Source organism: Somniosus microcephalus, chromosome 4 (genome assembly GCF_052327205.1).
Source record: "Somniosus microcephalus isolate GS21.2 chromosome 4, FLI_Smic_1.0, whole genome shotgun sequence".
NCBI classification, from domain to species: Eukaryota; Metazoa; Chordata; class Chondrichthyes; order Squaliformes; family Somniosidae; genus Somniosus; species Somniosus microcephalus.
In genome coordinates this window covers 249,104,894-249,126,165 of record NC_140990.1, presented here as the reverse complement: position 1 = coordinate 249,126,165, position 21,272 = coordinate 249,104,894, and the positions used below count along the sequence as shown (strand labels likewise).

At 41.8% G+C, this 21,272-nt stretch overlaps 1 protein-coding gene across 1 annotated transcript in view; it reads right to left on the bottom strand.

The window, feature by feature from the left end:
* The window catches only part of LOC147120357 (dynein axonemal heavy chain 11-like), a 133,142-nt gene that overhangs the window by 39,172 nt on the left and 72,698 nt on the right, over positions 1 to 21,272 (bottom strand). The window contains exons 20-23 of the mRNA XM_085984221.1: positions 19,016 to 19,240; positions 18,617 to 18,708; positions 15,514 to 15,640; positions 308 to 460 (exon numbers count right to left, since the gene is read on the bottom strand). Of these exons, the coding sequence (XP_085840347.1) occupies positions 308 to 460; positions 15,514 to 15,640; positions 18,617 to 18,708; positions 19,016 to 19,240 (597 nt within the window). The remainder of the gene's footprint in view (positions 1 to 307; positions 461 to 15,513; positions 15,641 to 18,616; positions 18,709 to 19,015; positions 19,241 to 21,272) is intronic.

The following is a 21,272-nucleotide window of genomic DNA, read 5'->3' as shown; positions in this document are numbered from 1 at the left end:
ACCAAACTCATTTAGATACAAGATTCAAAAAAAATTCTTCATTCATGACTTCCTTTGTAGAGGAGGTAAACTGTCTTTAATACATTAGCATATTTCATCATTTAATGAAAGATTTTCAAGAGAGCACATTTGATCAATTCACAGATTATTTTATGGATTTTTCCATACATTTGCTTTCCTTCAATATATGCAAAAACAAAGAATCCATGAAGGAAATTCTTCCAAATATGTCTAATGTCAAACTGGATTACAACATTCTCAGCTTTTCAAATATATTGCATTAGAAACTCAAACAAAAAAAACCTACCTGTCCTTCACAGAAACAGGGTGGTGAAAGCTGTACATATTCTCCTTCTCTGCTGTACATTCCCACTGCTTTACATGCATCACCATCCTCAACATTATTTTCAAATTTTAAATCAGCTAAATTATCAAATAGCTTAAGCAAATGCCTCGTCACCTGTTCAGAGAGATTAAAAATGCATTTTAAAAGGTAAAACAAATTCATCCTTTAAGTTTTATTTTATTTTCTCCTCCACTTAGACCTTCTTAGCCAAATGCAACTCCAGATCAAGACAGTGAGTAAGTAGCCTGTCCCCAGCCTTATGATAATAGTGTTCAAGCAGGAATTACAAAATCGCAATCTGAGTGACTGGCTTTTTAATTTCCTATTCTTTTTGAGGTAATCCCAAGCATCCAACTGGTATTTTTTCCAATGGCACTACTGACTAGAATTTTACAAACTTACATCCTACCACTTTGCAGTAAAGTACTTAAATATCCAAAATGTTCAAAGAATCAATGTTAGGGGATGTAAGCTGCAGTATAATGATACTTGCTTAGATTTTATTATTGAAAAACAATGGCAGAAATTGCGGTCTCCATAACGGTGTACTCAGAGTACGCCGTCATAATCCATTTCACGGCCCCGGAATGCGCATAGTCGAAATCCGGAACTTGCGATTTGTCAAGGTACGCCTTGACAGATCATCCTAACCGACTGAAAAATGAGTATTGCTGGTGCAGATTTGAGCTATTTGCCCAACAACTGCCCACGCAACTCTTACGACTGGTAAAAGCAGCTTTCAGCAGCATAAGGCTTAAATAAAACATTTAAAAATCCAAAGTTATGCACACACACTTTAAATGAGTTTATGCAAATATTGGCCCTGATCAAGAGGTTTAAAATTATATCAAAAAATGTAATTTTATTGAAGTTGGTGCAATGAAGGGACTTATGAATAAAATTGCAATTCAGTACATTTATAATCATTAGAATTCTGTAAATTGTATAATTATTTGGGGATTCCATTGCCTATCTTTAGGGGATTCCCTTCGTAAATGATTGCAATGGAATCCTCCTGTCATTGGAGGACCGGGTCCACGTGATCCCAGGGACGCTTCCAAACTGCCTGTGTCCCTGGGATCCGTGGGCCTTTACACTGCCATCCGCCTGGAGGCCCGAGACCATAACTCTTTGCAGCCTGAGCGCCTGGAGGTAAATTCGTAAATGTTTTGCGGGTCGGAGGTGTACTCCGGAGGTATGCCTCTGACCGCAATTTCTAGGCCAATGTAGGTACACCAAAAGAAGAAAAGCAAAAATATACGCCAAGAAAAAAATTCCATACAGGAAGCACAGACAAGGTCCTTGCATTATATAATGGCGATTTATATATTTTTTAAATCTAGGAAGAGAAATGTTTAAGCACAACTGCATATTCAATAGTAAAAAGCATATTCATGCTTTACACAGCATTGAAAAATCACACTTTGCTAAAGTGTTGGCAAATACTTATTTGACAGGATTTAACCCAAGACAAATAAAAGAGTAAATTGGAGCTCGCCTGATTGTATATTCAGAACAGAAAGATCCCAGGTTTGATCTCCAGTCTGTGCTGAGTTAGGGATTTTCCTCAGTGCCCGTTGGGTTAAGGAGGGGGAAAATCAGCCAGGTTTCCTGTTCCTGATAACTATACAGTAAGCCATATTGAAAATTACTTGTAGACATCAGGAGAACAGGTCCAGGTTTGAATGCATGACTCTCAAGTAACCAGGTTGTTGACACTCACCATTAGTTTACACACAAGTTTTGGCCATGTGGATGAGGTACTGCAGGGAAACTGGTGCTCAAGGAACCTTACTCCACTTGTAACATTTGCATATTGAATTATCATTGGCCCGCAGGCATCTGTAAGGAATACCTATTATATTCACATGTGATCACATGCTGAGTTGTCATTGGCCTGCAGGCATCTGTAAGGGGTCTGAACTCCATCTTGTCCCCACTGTGCTGTATGATTGAGATCACAGACCTGATGCTTCATAAAAGAGTTCAACTGTAATACTCCATTGTCCTGCAAGTTATTAGTTTTGTACAAAGTGTGCAAAACAAGACACCACTAAGAAGTCAACACCTTGTTGAGGGGAGAAAATTGGCTGAGAAAGTTAGAAGGGACAAAGGTCATTTCTTTTAGAATGCATTTTCCAGTATTTCCTCTCAACTGATATATTTCACAGGTCTGCAGTAAATATTCCATTATGTTTGGCATCAGTCACTCCCATAAGTGGACATCATGGCTGGAATTTTTACCTGCAGACCCACTGGGAATGGGGGGTGTCCGGAAGTGAGGGAAATCTGAAAGTCTGGGTTTCTCCACACGCTGTGGAGATTTAACTCCACAGCGTGTTTCTGACGCATTGGAGATTTAACTCCACAGCGTGCTTCTGACACATTGGCAGGTTCCCCACCTGGAAGTCAGCCTGATTGACAGGCTTGGTTTCCAGTCGGGCAGGGAGCACGCTAGAGGAGGCCGCAGGACTAAATAAGTCCGATCCCCAACCTCAGGGTGGGCTGATGGTGGGGGAGCTGGTTGGGGGGGCTGGGGGAGAAACGCACTCCTGCTCCTCCCCAGCCCACAAAGTGCGCTAGCCAAGGCTGTCCTCACCTCGATGCAGCTGCCTGGATTCCATAGGCTCGGGAACCCTGGCCGTCCACGGTAAAACCCGCAAAGCAGGTTAAATCCCAGGCTTCTAGCCTCATTATCATATTTTAAAAGTGCCAAGCCGCCTCCCAGGAGCAGGTTGGCTGCCCGCCCCTTGTCCAGCCTTGGGTAAAACCTGGAGGTCGACAGGTTGGAGCCGGCTTTCCAGCACGTTTTCAATTTTTCCCCATTTAAGCCCCCACCCGCACCCACTCACCTATGTTAAAATTCCCTCCCATATCTCCAATTATCTGGTGCGCAAGTTTATTGCCCAATACCTAGTTAAATAATATGAGCCACAGTAGACCCCTTGTGTATACTGACTATCATGATCTTACACATGCCACCTTGTCCCTTCTTCTGTCTTTTCGGTAGGCAGACTAAAAAGTGCTCTAGTAAGAAGAGGCAGCTCATTATAAACCAACAAACTGGCCTATTTTATATTAATGAACAGGGACAGTTTTCTTGTGAGACACATCTATTTGTTACTGTTCTTCAAACCATAAAATAGAAATTCTGCCACTAATATAGGCTAAATGAACTTACAAGTTAGCTATCCCTTAGCTAACTGGCACCAGACTTCCTCAGCTATAGGTTGTATGCATTCACAACTAGCCTGGGAGTCTTGCAGGTCTCTGACTGACTAGACAGCGAGATCTCTCCAGCTCTCTCCCTGTTTCAGATGAGGGGTAGAGGGAAAGGGGAGGAGAGGGGGGAGAGTGGAAAAAACAAAGACTGTCCACTGACTCTCTTCCCTCACTTTTGGGTCCAGCGAGCCACAGTTACCACCTTGAATGAAAAAGCACTCCTGATGTGGATGGAAGCTTGCAATCCCTATATCAACTGATTAGCTAGGTGCTGCCAGACGTGTTGAATGAAAACCCTTTCTATCATAATGGCATCAAACACCTAGGACCAAGCATTTTTAAAAATTTGTTTATGGGATATGGGCGTCGCTAGCAAGGCCAGCATTTATTGCCCATCCCTAGTTACCCTTGAGAAGGTGTTGGTGAGCCGCCATCTTGAACCGCTGCAGTCTGTGTGGTGAAGGTACTCCCACAGTGCTGGTAGGGAGGGAGTTCCAGGATTTTGACCCAGCGACGATATACTTCTAAGTCAGGATGGTGTGTGACTTGGAGGGGAACTTGGAGGTGGTGGTGTTCCCATGCGCCTGCTACCCTTGTCCTTCTAGGTGGAAGAGGTCGCGGGTTTGGGAGGTGCTGCCAAAGAAGCCTTGGCGAGTTGCTGCAGTGCATCTTGTAGATGGTACACACTGCAGCCACGGTACGCCGGTGGTGGAGGGAGTGAATCTTTAAGGTGGTGGATGGCATGCCAATCAAGTGGGCTGCTTTGTCCTGGATGGTGTCAAGCTTCTCGAGTGTTGTTGGAGCTGCACTCATCCAGGTAAGTGGAGACTATTCCATCACATGCCGTACTTGTGCCTTGTAGATGGTGGAAAGGCTTTGGGGAAATCAGGAGGTGAGACACTCGCCGCAGAAAACCTAGCCTCTGACCTGCTCTTGTTGCCACAGTATTTATGTGGCTGGTCCAGTTAAGTTTCTGGTCAATGGTGACCCCCCAGGATGTTGATGGTGGGGGATTCAGCGATGGTAATGTCATTGAATGTCAAGGGAAGGTGGTTAGGCTCTTGCTTGTTGGAGAAAGTAATTGCCTGGCACTTCTGTGGCACGAATGTTACCTGCCACTTAACAGCCCAAGCCTAAATGTTGACCAGGTCTTGTTGCATGCGGGCATGGGCAGCTTCATGATCTAAGGAATTGTGAATGGCGCTGAACACTGTGCAGTCGTCAGCGAACATCCCCATTTCTGACCTTATGTTGGAGGGAAAGTCATTGATGAAGCAGCTGAAGATGGTTAGGCCTAGGACACTCTCCTGAGGAACTCCTGCAGCGATGTCCTGGGGCTGTGATGATTGACCTTCAACCACCACAGCCATCTTCCTTTGTGCTAGGTGATGTAAGAAAAAGGAGGCTTACCATCAAGTAACTTTAAAGTAAGCTTTAAGTAACTTATAAACACACTATATACAAGAGAGGTCTTTACCATGCCTCTGGTAGAAGCCTCTTACAATACTGAACAGACCAGTATTTATACCAGTCCAACAGGAAGTGACATATGACAGGAAGTGAGGTATGTACACAGTTCATAGTTCACAGTTCACAGGAAGTGATGACATAACTTCCCGGAAGTTATTATTTTTATCACATTCTTCCCTCCTGCAGGTTTAGGAGGCTGTGGTCTACCTTTTGGTCCGCAGCCGCCGAACAAGGAAGAGTCGCACCCGTTTGGATTCCCGTCGTAGAGGGTCGCTGGTCCGCTTACATGCGGTTGGCCATTGGTCAGAGTCCGTGTGGCCTGGATTGCCCTGTGAAGGGTCGGGGAGATCATGGCTTCGAGTACGAGCCCCAATAGGTTCAAAGTCGGACTGCCTCTGTTCAGAGGGAGGTGCAGAGCTGGTCTGTGGCGGACCAGTACTTTCATGCGCGGTACTGGGAGGGTCGCAACCTTGAGCACGGGGTTCTACCGGCACCAAGCTAGTTGGTGTCCGATCAGGATCCTGGAGAGGGGTACCCGATAGGTCCCAAGAGTTTCCTGGTGAAATGCCATCACCCAATGTCCCACTAGGTCCTGGTGGGCAGGGAGCCAGATCCCGTAATGATACGGTAGATTCTCGGCCGTCGGAATATCGTATGTTTGCATAGGTGGGGTTGGCATCGGTTAGTTCGACCTCGTCTACAAGAGGGTCATTTTTAGACGTCCGAACGTATCTTCGGAGTAATACAGGTCCAGGAGTAGTTAGCCATGACGGGAGTGATGTCCCATGAGATGAGCGACGCTGGAATCCAAAGAACCGCTCATGAGGTGTAGTATTTGTGGCTGTAGAAAGCAGGGACCGTATAGAGTGCAATGCATCCGGAAGCACTGTTTCCCATTGCTGGTCTGGTAGGCCCCGAGATCTTAAAGCGAGACGTACGGAATTCCAGATGATACCGTTATACCTCTCTACCTGCCCATTTCCGATGGGATGGTATGGTGTTGTTTTGCTTGTAGCAATTCCCCGTTCTGAGAGGTAGTCCTTGAGTTCCCTTGACATAAAGGATGGACCCCGATCTGAGTGAATATAAGCCGGCATGCCACAGAGAGAAAATACCTGCTCAAGGCAGCAGATTACTGTGGACGCCAGCATATTGGAGCAGGGGAAGGCAAACGGAAAACGTGAATATTCGTCGATCATGGTGAGCAAATATGTGTTCCGAGTTGAAGAGGGCACTGGGCCCTTAAAATCGATGCTAAGTCGTTGCATCGGTTGGGTTGCATGTATGAGTATACCATCTGAGGGGCGGAAGAACTGAGGTTTTAATTCCGCACAAAGCCGGCATTCTGAGCATATTTTCTTTACATCTCCAGTGGAAAAAGGGAGATTCCGTGATCGTACGAAATGTAGCATGCGCGTAACGCCAGGATGACACAAACCATTGTGGACATCCATGAGAGTGGAGGATGACATAGTGGAGCAGAATGCCTGTGTGAGGGTGTCCGGGGCCACATTCTCCTTGCCAGGCCGATAGAGAATGGTATAACCAAAAGAGGCCAGTTCCATCCTCCAAAGTTGTATTTTATTATTCTTAATTTTGGTTCGTTTTCGATTATCGAGCATGAAGGCGACTGATCGTTGGTCCGTGATCAATGTAAAGTGCTGGCGAGCTAGAAAATGGTTCCACTTCCGTACTGCCTCTATGATGGCTGTGGCTTCTTTCTCAACCGGAGGATAATGTAGCTCGGCACCTTGTAAGGTCCTGGACATAAATGCTACAGGACGACCTTCCTGATTCAGAGTAGCCGAGATCGCCACCTCCGAGGCATCACATTCAACCACGAAAGGGAGATTCTCATCAATGGAGTGAAGAGCCGCTTTCTCCAACTGTTTTTTGAGAAGGTTAAAGGCTGCAACAGCCGCTGTTCCCAGTGGAAATGATCTAGCATGCAGCAAGGGTTGGATTTTGTCCGAAAAATGAGGAATCCATTTAGCGTAGTATGCAAACAGACCGAGAGCCCGACATAAAGAAGCCGGATTCTTAGGTGACGGGAGCTCTTGGAGCGGGCGAAGTCTTTCTGGGTCTGGCTTAATGATACCATTGCCTACGCAGTAGCCAAGGATGTTGATGGTCGGTTGCGACTCAACAGATTTGGATTCATTCAGGGTCAAATTACGGCGATGGAGGGCATCCCGAAATTTTTGGAGGTTGGAGTCGTGTTCCTGTTGATCGTGACCTGCAATGGTAATGTTATCAAGATAGGGAAAAGTGTCCCTTAGGTTTTCCTGCTTAACCAGGCCATCCATTGCCCGTTGAAAGACAGCCACTCCATTAGTAACCCCGAATGGGAGGCGACGAAATTGGTACAGCCGTCCATTAGCCTCAAAGGCTGTGTACTGCTTATCTGAGACCTTCAAGGGTAACTGATGATAGGCACTTTTTAAATCGTAAGTTGAGAACACTTTGTATTCGGCCAGTTTATTAACCATATCATCAATGCGTGGCAATGGGTAGGCGTCCAAGTCGGTATATTGATTGATGGTTTGCGAATAATCGATGCATAGTCGCTGTTTGTGAGGTTTTAGAGGGTTCTTGACAATGACGACTTGAGCCCGCCAGGGCGACGAACATGGTTCAATGATATCCTCTGCTAGAAGTCGAGAGATTTCAGCCGCAATAAAAGATTGGTCTTCCTGATTAAAGCGCCGCGATTTCGTTATTATCGGTTGGCATTGAGGCGGAATACTGGCAAATAATGAGGGTTCATCAAGTGAAGCTGCTGATAATGCACAAAATGGTAATTTAGACGGTATATTAGAAATAGTAAGTCCGGGTTTGGATCCACCAAACTCAATGGTGAGTTTCTTATGCTGTTTTTGGAAGTCCAGCCCTAAGAGGAGATCACTACATAAGTCCTTGAGCACCGAAAGTCGGGTGGAGGGATACATGCGACCATGAAGTGTCATATCAACAACACAAAAGCCGGAGATTCTGGTATTAAGTGATGACTGGGCCATCGCAATTGCCTGGTCCGATGGGAAGACATGTAGTTTCAATTTCGCAACAATCTGTTCCTTAATGAAACTATCAGTACTTCCTGAGTCAATTAAGGCATCTAAGGTATGCCCTTTAATTGAAATTTTTGTGGCAGCATGAGACAGGTTCTGTGGGCAAGCAGCTGTAATTGGTGTCGTTGCACAGAGAGTGGCTAAAACTCTCGGTGTGCTTCTTCGGGAGAGAGCTCGAGAGGAAGCTTGATAGGTCCTAGCTGGAGCATCTTGATAGGCCCTAATTGGGGCAGTTCGGTAGGCCTTAGCTGGATTGGCCCTCGTAGAGGCCCTTGATAGGCAAACTTTAGCAAAGTGTCATTTTTTTCCGCAATAACTGCAGATTGCATTGCGAGCAGGGCAGGTTTTCCTAGGGTGAAAAGCATCTCCACAAAAGAAGCATTCCTTCCTAGATTGCCAAGAGGCTGCTAAAGTGGGGTCGTCCTCCTCTTCTTCATCAGAATTATCAGAATTAGATTCCCCCATGATAGGGTTCACCTGAGACCGCTTGAATTGTCTGGTTGAAGCTACAGCAGCAGATCGAGATCTGGGCAGCTGATAGAGGTCTGCATTTCTCTTTGCCAAATCCAGTGAACAAGCTAGGTCAAAAGCTTTTGTAGCTCAAGTGTTTTACTTTCTAGTAGACGCTGGCGTATAAATGGAGAGGCAATCCCGCAGATGAAAGCATCACGAATCATTTCTTGGCGGTACAGCTCAGCTGAGGCTGCCTGAAAGTTACAATCTACGCTGAGCCTGCGAAGTTCTTGCAGGAATTCGTCAATTGATTCCCCTGGCCTTTGTTGGGCTGTGGCCAGTAGATGTCTAGCATAGACCTCATTTGGGGTCTTGGCATACAGTTTCTTAAGTGCCCGAATCACCTCATCGTAATTATCCCATTCATCAACATATTCGAACACTTTTGGGGTCACATAATTGATAAGTATCTTCAATCTAGCAGGAGCATCCGCTTCACATTCATCCAGAAAATTCTCAAAAGTACGGTACCAATGCTTCCATACCCTGCCAGCTGCTGGTGCATTCGGGTCCAAGTCCAGACGAATAGGTCTAAGGATTTTCTCCATGATGGGTGGTTCCCTGGATCCTTAATTCCGAGTTTGTCCGAAGGTCTAGTATTTGTGAGTGTAAATACTAAGTTACTTAAATTGATGTAAGAAAAAGGAGGCTTACCATCAAGTAACTTTAAAGTAAGCTTTAAGTAACTTATAAACACACTATATACAAGAGAGGTCTTTACCATGCCTCTGGTAGAAGCCTCTTACAATACTGAACAGACCAGTATTTATACCAGTCCAACAGGAAGTGACATATGACAGGAAGTGAGGTATGTACACAGTTCATAGTTCACAGGAAGTGATGACATAACTTCCCGGAAGTTATTATTTTTATCACACTAGGTATGACTCCAGCCAGTGGAGCGTTTTCCCCCCCGATTCCCATTGACTTCAGTTTTACTAGGGCTCCTTGAAGCCACACTCGGACAAATGCTGCCTTGATGTCAAGGGCAGTCACTCTCACCTCGCCTCTGGAATTCAGCTCCTTTGTCCATGTTTGGACCAAGGCTGTAATGAGATCGGGAGCCAAGTGGTCTTGGCGAAACCCAAACTGGGCATCAGTGAGCAGGGCATTGGTGAGTAAGTGCTGCTTGTTAGCACTGTTGATGATGCCTTACATCACTTTGCTGATGATTGAGAGTAGACTGATGGGGCAATAATTGGCTGGGCTGGATTTGTCCTGCTTTTTGTGGACAGGACATACATGGGCAGTTTTCCACATTGTCGGATAGATGCCAGTGTTGTAGCTGTACTGGAACAGCTTGGCTAGAAGCGCGGCTAGTTCTGGGGCAGAAGTCTTCAGCACGATAGCCGGGATGTTGTCGGGGCCCGTAGCCTTTGCTGTATCCAGTGCGCTCAGCCGTTTCTTGATATCACGTGGAGTGAATCGAATTGGCTGAAGACTGGCTTCTGTGATGGTGGGGACCTTGGGAGCAGGCCGATATGGGTCATCCACTCGGCACTTCTGGCTGAAGATGGTTGCAAACCCTTCAGCTTTGTCTTTTGCACTCACATGCTGGGCTCCACCATCACTGAGGATGGGGATATTCATGGAGCCTCTTCCTCCCGTTAGTTGTTGGTCCACCACCATTCATGACTGGATGTGGCAGGACTGCAGAGCTTTGATCTGATCTTGATTGTGGGATTGCTTAGCCCTGTCTATAGCATGCTGCTTCCGCTTTTTAGCATGCATACATGTTGCAGCTTCCGCAGGTTGGCACCTCATTTTTAGGTACGCCTGCTGCTACTCCTTACTGAATCAGGGTTGGTCCACTGGTTTGGTGGTAATGGTAGAGTGAGGGATATGCTGGGCCATGAGGTTACAGATTGTGGTGGAATGCAATTCTGCTGCTGCCCCACAGCAGCTCATGGATGCCCAGTTTTGAGCTGCTATATCTGTTCTGAATCTATCCCATTTAGCACAATAGTAGTGCCACACAACACGATGAAGGGTGTGAAGATGGGACATCGGGTCCAGAGTCAATGTTGAGGACTCCTTCCCGACTGCATACCACTGTGCCGCCACCCCTGGTGGGTCTGTCCTGCCAGTGGGATGGTGATGGAGGAGTTTGGGACATTGGCCTTTGCCATGTCTGTAGCCGGTGCCGAGGTCTATGCCGGGTGGTCCGTCCGGTTTTGTAACAACGGAGTGGCTTGCTAGGTCATTTCAGAGGACAGTAAAGAGTCAATCACATTGCTGCGGGTCTGGAGTCACATATATGCCATACTATTACTGATACTAGCTTTTTATTCCAGATTTATTTAATTAACTGAATTTAAATTCCCCAGCTGCCATGGTGGGATTTGATCTCATATCTCTGGATCACTAGCCCAGTGACATTACCATTACGCTACCGTTCCCCTAATGAACTACATTGTCTCAAAACTAATACAATATTCAAAATTAAACAGCCTATAATAGCTTTAATCACTGGTCCATCTGGTGTTTTCACCCTGGAAACATCCTCATTAACATTCAAATATTTTGTTTATCTCAGTTAATGATTTGTAAGCTGAATCTGACCTCTTATTAATAGCATAACATAATTTAAAACAAAATCCCTTCCAGGCCATATAGGCAAAAGTCCTAAAATGTTACACCCGGTTATTCATAATTACTCTTTGGACAAAATATGGCATTAGTGCAACATTATGTCAAAGACTTCAATTATTGAGGGGCAATCTAGTGTTTTTTATTGAAAAGGAATGTGCTTCTTCAGAAAGCTACTTAGTTGTTTGGCACAAGTACCCCGACAGTTAATGCTCAAGTGAAATGTCCCACATACTGGGAGATCTTGATTTGAACCCTAGCCTTGGCTGAAATTTGTGCTCATTATTTTCCACACTACAAGTCACCAATCTCAAGCACAGTGCCAACCAGTGTCAAAGCCACTAGCTGACAGAAAAGTGGAAAAAACACAGCATGGGTTCTGCTCAAATTGCATCTTTTTATTCTCTAGAGTAAGCAGACTATTTAATTTGAAACTGTGATCAAAGTTAGATGACTAGTATAAAATCAACAAGACTCCTAATGATAAATGGGAAGAAATCCCCCCCCCCACCTCACAGAACTACACTCCCATCAGAAGCAGTTCATGATAATATTGATTAACTCTTAAGAGAATGGAATTAGTTTATAGTTAAAAATAGGAACGGAGATAACAAAGAGAAGTGTAGACATAGATGACATCTATAATATATTACATTTTCTATGTGATATTCATGCCTTATTTGGGCATCATCATTCAGTAATATGCAGAAACGCCTGCAGCGACACACTCCACTTTGTACAGCTACATACCCCCACAGTCTCAGAGCTCAACCATCATTACCCCTTCCTTGACTGGATCTCAACCGCCATTACTGTATTGCCTCCCTGTGTGGTTAGTCAGGTTTTTTATTCTCAGTTCTCCTTCCCCTCATTGTGATCCTACCATCACTATCAACCAATGTTCCCTACTTCAGGCTTCCACCATCGCCAGACCACTACAGACCTATTCTCGGCCATCACTGCTTCCCAGCTCAGTCATTTTGGCCATCACTGTTATCCTGCCCTGCCCCCAGCTGCTTCTCTCCTGGTAATATTCCAGCCTGAAGCCCTTTCTCACCATCTCTGTTCCATAGCCACTGCTCGCCCAGTTCCCAGCTGCACCCAAGACTCTTCATCCACACCGGTGATTTCTGGCGCTCAGAAAAATGCGTTCACATAAATTCACACCGAAGGCCATATTCTGGCACCATTCCCCAGCACAGATACTCTCTTCCACATAAACTTTATTCTCAGTACTGAGCAATCGCCTCTATTCATTTCCATGCTTAGAAAATATGTATCTGAATATGAAATCAGATGAGGAAAATAGAGATATTTTCAACATTTATCAATGTCAAACTCAATACAAATATGAAGTCTATGAAGATCACTACAGTTCATCTGTTTGAAGCTCTACTTGTAACTGGTACCTCACTGTAATGAAAATCAGCCTAATAACTTCTAACACTCACGATATACTACCACATGCTTAGACTATAGCTGCAGTGCAAGCACTGACCATTTTCTACATCTTGCCTTCATCACCAAATATCTCTGCAACAGTACTAAGTTCCCTGCACACAGACCCCTATGAGGTTGTCCCAGTTATTCCCAACTGTCATGGTCCACACTGATCTTGGAAAGGAACACCCAATGGTTTACCCTAAATGTGGCGCATGCTATGGCCATAAGAATTGGTTATTCAACAAGTGAAATAGAATATTTAAAAGTTTTATCTGGGTGAAACACAAATAGTGTGATTTTGTTCAAATGTGTTTGATTGGCAGCTCCTTTAGAATTGAACACACAGTTAATTAAATTCACAAGGTCCTAGTAACTGTGTCGACAGCTTAGCTTTTACAAATGAGTGAGTCTCTCTGGAACCTTTGAAGACACTCGGCTAAGCCAAATAAATTCTGTAATTGGCGAGAAAAAAGGGAACCGCTACATATGAAAGTTAATTATAACAGTTTAGCATAGAAGTTGTGAATTATTTTATTTTATATTACAAGGAGCTAGATAGACTTAACTACTGTAAAAATGTTATTGCTACTATTTGCCTTTTCCATTACTGTTTGATAAATTTGTTAAACCCTAAAAACAAGGTTGAATGTAATGTTGTTCTGCCAACTTGCAAAGAGGAGGATCCTGTGAATGCACATGTTCGATCCAGAGGGTGAATTAATCAAAAAAATAAGTTCTCTGTTCATTATGAATTTTACCTAGATATCAGGGCAAGTAAAAACTCTCTGGATGTAGGGAAATAATGCTCACTTACAAGACTAGTCTGAAATCAGAAGCCCTTAATATCTTGAGGAAAAGGGCAAAACATAAGTCTTATACATCACAAGCTTAACCCACATTAGGACTTCATTTTTTTTCTTACGCTGCTTCAATGACAGCAAAGATACCATATCCAGTAGAAGGTTCCAGAATTGTCAATGACTACTGTCCTAATTTCTGTTAGGCATCCAGAAAATCATTCCACAGCTAGATCATGTGCCTGAGTCAGAACGTGACCAATTTGTTCTGAAGCAAAATTGCAAACCAGATAGAATTTTTTCCCCCCCCCAATTGAGAAGTTGCACCAGCTTCTGATTCACTGTAGTTTACACCAGTAAATTATTTGCAAAAGCCATACACACTTCTCTGAGCTAATGGAGTTGTTAGTTTTCAATCAAATAAACATTTGCCTTGAATATGGATAGCCATCAAACTGAGTTTAACATCCCTATAACAGGAATCCATTTTTAATGTATTTACAGTTTGCTCAGAGATCGCTAGGAGAAGACTCTTGGGAGCATCTGGGAAGGATGGTCTTAGGGACAGAGTATTGGGGGTGGTTTTAAGTTCAGGGAGCACTGGGAATGAAGGTATTAAAAGACACAACAGAGAACTCCGTTTTTAAATATAAACACTGATATAAATCTTGTTATAGTGAAATATGTAATTATTTTATTTTACTTGAAACTTTATTTTGGTTTCAACCAAGTAACTTACATTTCAGTTATTGAAAAAAACATGCATCATTAAAATCTTATATCTGCTTGCATTTCTTGTCTGCAAAACTTTACTGCCTGGTGTCACATTTGCCACACTTCTTCCATTACAAATTCATTTAACTTTATTTATAACAGACCCCCACCCCCACCCCCCCCCCCCCCCCCCCACAATCTGCCATTCTGGTTCCAGTCCCAGTTCAGTAAGCCGCTGACTCCCTATTTGGCCCTATTATGGGTTATTACTGTTTCCCACTAGCTATGGTTCACTTATTTTCAAAGTGCTGCTGCTCCTTTTCCCACAACTAGCTCTACAACATCAATTATTCAGTCAGGACTCCTATTTGGACTAACATTGTATCCAAAAGCTCCCCAGTGAGTATTGTCCATATTCTCTGCCATGTCCTGCATGTCATTAAATAATCTCATCGTAATTCACTCCAATCCACTGAATTCATTAAATTATCTGTGCTTCAGTGAATGGAATCCAGCATATTCTTTAAATAATGTCTGGCTGAGTGAATCAAATCCAATGAATTCATTACATATTCTGTGTCTGAATGAATGCTATTAAATGATCTCTTGGTAAATCAATCCAATTCATCAAATTTTTAAAGCAAAAAAAAAACTGAAGATGCTGGAAATCTGAAACAAAATCAGAAAATGCTGCAAGCACACAGCAGGTCAGTCAGCTTCTGTGGAGAGAACAGATGAGTTAATGTTTCGCGTGTGGACCCTTCATCAGAGGGTCCACAACTGAACCATTTAATTGCCTGTTGTCTTCACAGATGCTGACTGACCTGCTGAGCTTTTTCAGCATTTTCTGTTTTTACTTCATTAAGTTTCATCTGGCTGAGTGAATCAAATGCTATAAATTAATTAGATAATCTGTTCCTCAGTTAGTTGAACACAGAAAACTCAATAAATTATGTATAAAAAATTGAATGAGATCCACCTGAATTTATTAAATGTCTGACAGTGAATCAAATCCTATAAATTTATTATAATTTTTTTTAACTGAGATAATCAAATTATTACACAATGTGTCACTCAGTAAATGCAATCCATCTAATTCATTAAATAACCTACAAAAAAAAATCCAACAAATGAATTAATGTCTGCCTCAATCAATGCAATCCAGAAAATTCATTAAATAACCTTTAGTTCTGTGAAATCCAGCAAAACACTGGGGTAAAATTCAGAATTGGCAGAAGCGAATTGGCAAGCCATTATATACCCCACCCAATTTTACTTTCCAGTCACCCATTTTGCTCCCCATTAATTCTCAGGATGTGCAGTGTACATAGTGTAGAATGGAAATCTTTACCTGTTTTGGTTGACCTCCTTTGGAAATAATTTCTAATAAATCCATTGCAGAAACAAAGTAAAATCTTGGAAATGAGAGTCGTTTTGTCTCAAGATATTCAGCTAAAGCTTTCTCACAGAGTGTCAGTCTGGAAAAAGATTACAAAAACTTACAATTTTGTTGTTACAATGATTGTTTTGCGTATTACATAAAGTTTAAAATGGGTTCCTTTTAGCAGGTGGGGCGTTATCAGAGCATTGAAATCGTGAAAGGGAAAATTTGGTGCCACTATATTTAAAATTGAGCTCAATTATAAAATACTAAAATTAAACAGGTATATATCCCAAACTAAAACAATAAAAAAATGCCACTTCTCTCAAATAATCTATTCCATGACAGCTTAAGTTAGCTGCTTTAACTCTTAACTTATTTGGAACATCTTTAATCCTAATCCCCAAAACATAAAAGGTTGAGGAAAAAAAAAGAAAAATATTTTGAGTGTAAACAGCTATGCTTATGTGCGAGTTACTTATTCCCCACCCCACCCAGAGGTAAAATGGACCAAAACATTATTCGTTTTTCAGTTTTGTGCATACATTGCTTCCAACTGTCACAGCACCAGAATAAGTTGGGGTGGTTTAATGCAAACATGTTCAGCAAATTTGGTACATGAAAGGAAAAATACTAAAACTAGAATTTTTTTTTAAGACTTGAGGACAACAGATTAAGTCAAAAATAATTGGGTGGGAGTGAAATAATAGATTCAGTGGAAATCTCTGAAACAAGGGTTTGAATCTTGCCCAGACAAGTGATGAAGGACTCTCTACAGCAGCTGTAAATATACGGTATACATGAATTTAGGTAATCCAGTTCATAGTAGGTGTAGGCCCATAACTCAGACTAACAATTTGTCACAAATAGGGAATCTAAGTGTGGCTTTAGAAGTAAAAAGTAGGAAAAAAACACATCTTGGTGGATCAGAGGGTGCTCTTCTGAAGGTGGCATTAAGACACATTGCTGAAGCAGAATAGGAATTTTATCCTGCATCCAGCCATGACATACCTGACAAGGGAATTCCTTGCCAAAATTGGAAAGTATTCCATCCTTCAAAACAAACATCCCTCACTTTGATGAGCACTATTTTTTTTAAAATAAAAAATATAAATTATTTCCCCCCCACACAGTACCCAATGAACTTAGTTTCAGTTTGTTATTCCAGGCAATAATAAATAAAATAAATATATATACAGTTAATTCGTGGTCCACAATAAACAACTAAGTATTTGCAAGTCCCTTCACAGCCTTACCCCATCTTATTTTTATAACCTCCCCCCAGCTTTTATATTCTCTCTTGCACCTTTCCGTCTTTCAACTCTGGCCTTCTGTGCATCCCATTCTATGTCCCAGCAGTAATGGCAGAGCCTTCAGCTGCCTCAGTCTTACTCTCTGGAACTCTCTTCCTAAAGCCCAAATCTACCTCTCCAACTTAGAAAAACTTCTCAAACCAATATTTTTGACTAAGCTTTCAGTCACCTATCCTTACACTCCCTCTATGGCTTAGTGCCTTTTTTTTTTATTATTCATTTTTATGGGATGTGGGCGTCGCTGGCAAGGCCAGCATTTATTGCCCATCCCTAATTCTAATTGCCCTCGAGAAGGTGGTGGTGAGCCGCCTTCTTGAACCGCTGCAGTCCGTATGATGAAGGTACTCCCACAGTGCGGTTAGGTAGGGAGTTCCAGGATTTTGACCCAGCGACGATGAAGGATCGGCGATATTCTTCTAAGTCAGGATGGTGTGTGACTTGGAGGGGAACTTGGAGGTGGTGGTGTTCCCATGCAACTGCTGCCCTTGTCCTTCTAGATGGAAGAGGTCGCGGGTTTGGGAGGTGCTGCCGAAGAAGCCTGTTCTCTTGCCTATATTTTTTTCTCCCCCTTCTCTAAAGCACTTTGGGACATTTTCTACTTTGAAAGCAGTTTATAATGCAAGTTATTGTTTCCTATAATACAGGCTTGCTGAAAGTCAATGTGCAAAAATACAATATTTACGAAACTGCACATTTTATAAAGTTATTTCGCCGCCATTCTAAAAATGAAACAAAGCTGCAAATTTGTAGTAACAGATAAAATATAAGTGGAGAATTATATAACTGCTCTGATTTTGAGATGCCCCATACTGCTGGAGGGGGCATCATCTTGATGTTTGAACTGAAGTGTTGGCTTACTGGTGAAGATGAAGGAGGCCTATAACAGAAGAGCTGACATTAGAGTGGGTCAGGTGAGAAAGAGATCACAGTGGGAAGACCGGAGCCATTTCAGCAGGTGGAGACCATGAAAAAGAGATGCTTAGGGCGTGAAAGAGCACTGGCAGAAGAGAGAAAGTGGCATCCAACAGTGGGGCACTAGGGGGCATGGGCTGTTAATGTGGTCAGGAAAGCAGGCAGGGTGGCAACTGAAAGTGGTATGGAAGGAGGAATAAACTAAGTTAAATATTTAAAAAGTATATAAAGTGACACAAAAAGATGAAAAAGTTAGTAGAAAAATAAGATGGTGAGAGTTGGGAGAAGAAAGCTTCAGATTGGCTCCACAGAGCCACCTATTCCTGTCTACAAAATGTTACTTCCTGTTGTCACTCTATTCATCACCCATTATGAATTGCTATGTTCACATTTATAATGGAAAATGCCTTTGTAATTCATCACCTATAATTACAATTTGACCACCATGGGACACTGTATTATCTATTACCCCAAAATGCTTTCTGAAAATTTTTGATTTATTATTTTCTTTGTCAGTAACTGTGAGAAACAATGGCAGGTGGAAAAAAGATTCATTTTAAAAGATCTGTGGGAACCCAGTGGCCAGGTTGTGCAATCAGAGTGATGGGTTTACACAGGCAAGCCCCATTATAAATGTGGACATAGGAAATTATAATGAAAAGATTTAGCACACGACACATGACAAAAACGTGGTAGTTGTGCGGGCAGAAAGTGCAGATGTGAGATTTTTAATAAGAGCAATATCGCAGGAGGTCAACTAGTAATTATTAAATATGCAACTAATAAAATGCACTGATACAAAACTGTCTTAATCTCGACTGCTGGGACTGCTGATGAGTAATTGTTACCTTTGTTGAAGCGCTTCTAATTTTTCCAGTAACCCCAGATTGTTTGTTGCTTCAACTACGTTCCTTGTCTTAACAGTCATAGCCATTAAGTCCTTAAAAGGAAAGAGCAAAAAATTATTTCAATATCTACACATATAAATTTTCTAACAAAATGAATTCTACTCTACTATTCTATAAGTGTTTGCCGGTATAGCATCAGTGGCTGCACTTCAAAAGTAATCCATATAAATGCACACTCTTTCTAGAATTCTTTTTGATACAATAAAAATTACCTTGTTCCTAAAAGAAAATGGAATGATTATCTTGATAATCTTTATAAGAAACAAAGCATGGAGCATCAGCACAGAGATATCAATATAAAACTAAGTTAGCTTGTCAGTAATGAAGATTGGAAAGTACCTTGAAATTTAAGTCAATCTCATCAAATCGTTCAGCATCTCGAGAAAGTTGACTCCTAATGTCCTCAGAACCAGTGAAAATACTCTGCAAGTGAGCCCATGTTCGCTGCACTTCCATCCAAATAGAGATGACTAAATCACTAATCATTAGTTTCTTTTGCCAACAAATGACATCTACCAAGAAATATTCCACATATTTGCTCGTCAAAATGTTTTGCAGCTGAACCTATAAATCTCAGCAAGGAACACAAGGGTCAGAATTTTTGCTTCATGTAACAAATGGTAGTGGTAATAAGCTACAAGCATGTGCATTAAGAATTTTTCAGTTATTACCTTTAACATGTTGTTGTGGTTAGAAGTTTTGCAAAAAAGCTTCAGTGGATTATAAAGGCAGTTTAAAAAAAATTAACTGCAATAATATTGGTGTTACCTGGCAGGTGACCACTTTACAACACATATTACCATTGGGTAAAGCTGCTATAGAACCATGACAGCCAGACATGTTTACTGCAAATGAAAGTATATGTCTTCATGTGCTGAGCACATGAGGCTGTGGGCTGTGAATAAAACTGATTAAAAATAAGTATAATTTAGGTTTTTAAGAAGATAGAATCTTATTGCAATGGGAAGAGGATCTGTTCTTTCATGTAATTACATTTGCAACCCCACAAACATATTAAACCCAAACTGACTCAACTCACCATAGAATTAGAGAATTTATAGCACAGAAATGGGCCATTTGGCCCAACTCATCTATTCTGATGTTTATGTTTCACATGTGTCTCCTTCTTCACCAATTCATCTAAACCGATCAGCATATCCTTCTATTACTTTCTCTCTCATGTGCTTATCTAGTTTCTCCATAAATGCATCCATGCTATTCGCCTCAACTACTCTATGTGGTAGCAAGTTCCACATTCTATCCACTCTCTGAGTAAAGAAGCTTCTCCTGAATTCCTTATTGGATTTATTAGTGACTATCTTATATTTATGTCCCCTAGTTCTCGTCTCCCCCACAAGTGGAAACATCTTCTCTACGTCTACCCTATCAAACCCCTTCATAATTTTAAAGATCTCCATAAATTGCAGCTCTAAGCTGTATTGTATTAACAAGATATAAAAACACTGCATTTGCTACACGTGTGTAAAGAGGTGAGGAAAATTACCACTGATTTTTATTCTAAGCTGTTACAATAAGAAAAGAAAATCTAGAGTAAGAAAAGGACATACAGCCCATCAAACCTACTCCATCCGGAGTCCATGTATGATTATTCCATAATTGACTTCTCTCCCACTTCACCTGTTGACCCCCTAATTTAAGGGACAATCTTTCCACCCATGAGCTACGCTCACTAAAATACAATCAAGTAGTGTTGTTAATATCTCAATATAGTTTCTTAACTGACATTGATTTAGCTGATTGTTGACCTCGAATCAACTACCTTCATTGGGAAGTTGTTCCACATAACCATTATGCTGTGGGAATTTTTTTTAATGTTTAACCTTGCTCAAGACTTGTGAATTTTGCATTTGTGTCCTTTGGTCCTTTTATTTCCATCACATCTATAGCTTTTATTATCTGTACCACATTTCTCAGTCTTATTTTCTCCAGCAAAAATAAATGTTGTTATTTGAATCTTTCTTCGTTACTTAGTCCCCTAAAGCCTGGAATCATCCTGATCACTTTTCTCAGAATTAAAAAAAAATATAGAAGTATTTTAAGTATTCGTTACCCTATATTTATCCACATTAAGAGCCATCTGCCATATCTCACCCCATCAACATGATTGGTTCAAGTCTCTCCAAAGATAGTTAAGCTCCTTTCTATTCCTTATTTTTTTCTTTGTACTTGCCCACAGAGTTGTGTGTCAATGGCAAATCTAACAATACTACTGCAGACACCCTGTTCCATGTTATTCATCAATACTGTAGATAAGCAGGGTAGTCAAACAGACCCCTGCAGAACATCACTGGTCACTTTTTCCCCCAGACAGGACATTTTTCATTTAACGTCATCTTCTGCTGCCTAGCCAGTTCTCAATCAATCAATCTAAACAATCTGTCAACTATTCCTTATTGTCATCATCATCATATGAGGAATTTGCCCAGTGCATTTTGAAAATCAAAGTAAACTACATCTATTGGATTATCCTCATCCACTAGTTTAGTTACCACTCAAAAGATTTCCAGTAGGTTTGTAAGGCATGACCTAACACTTCGTTAAATTTCTCATGGAATACTAAGGAAATGGCAACACA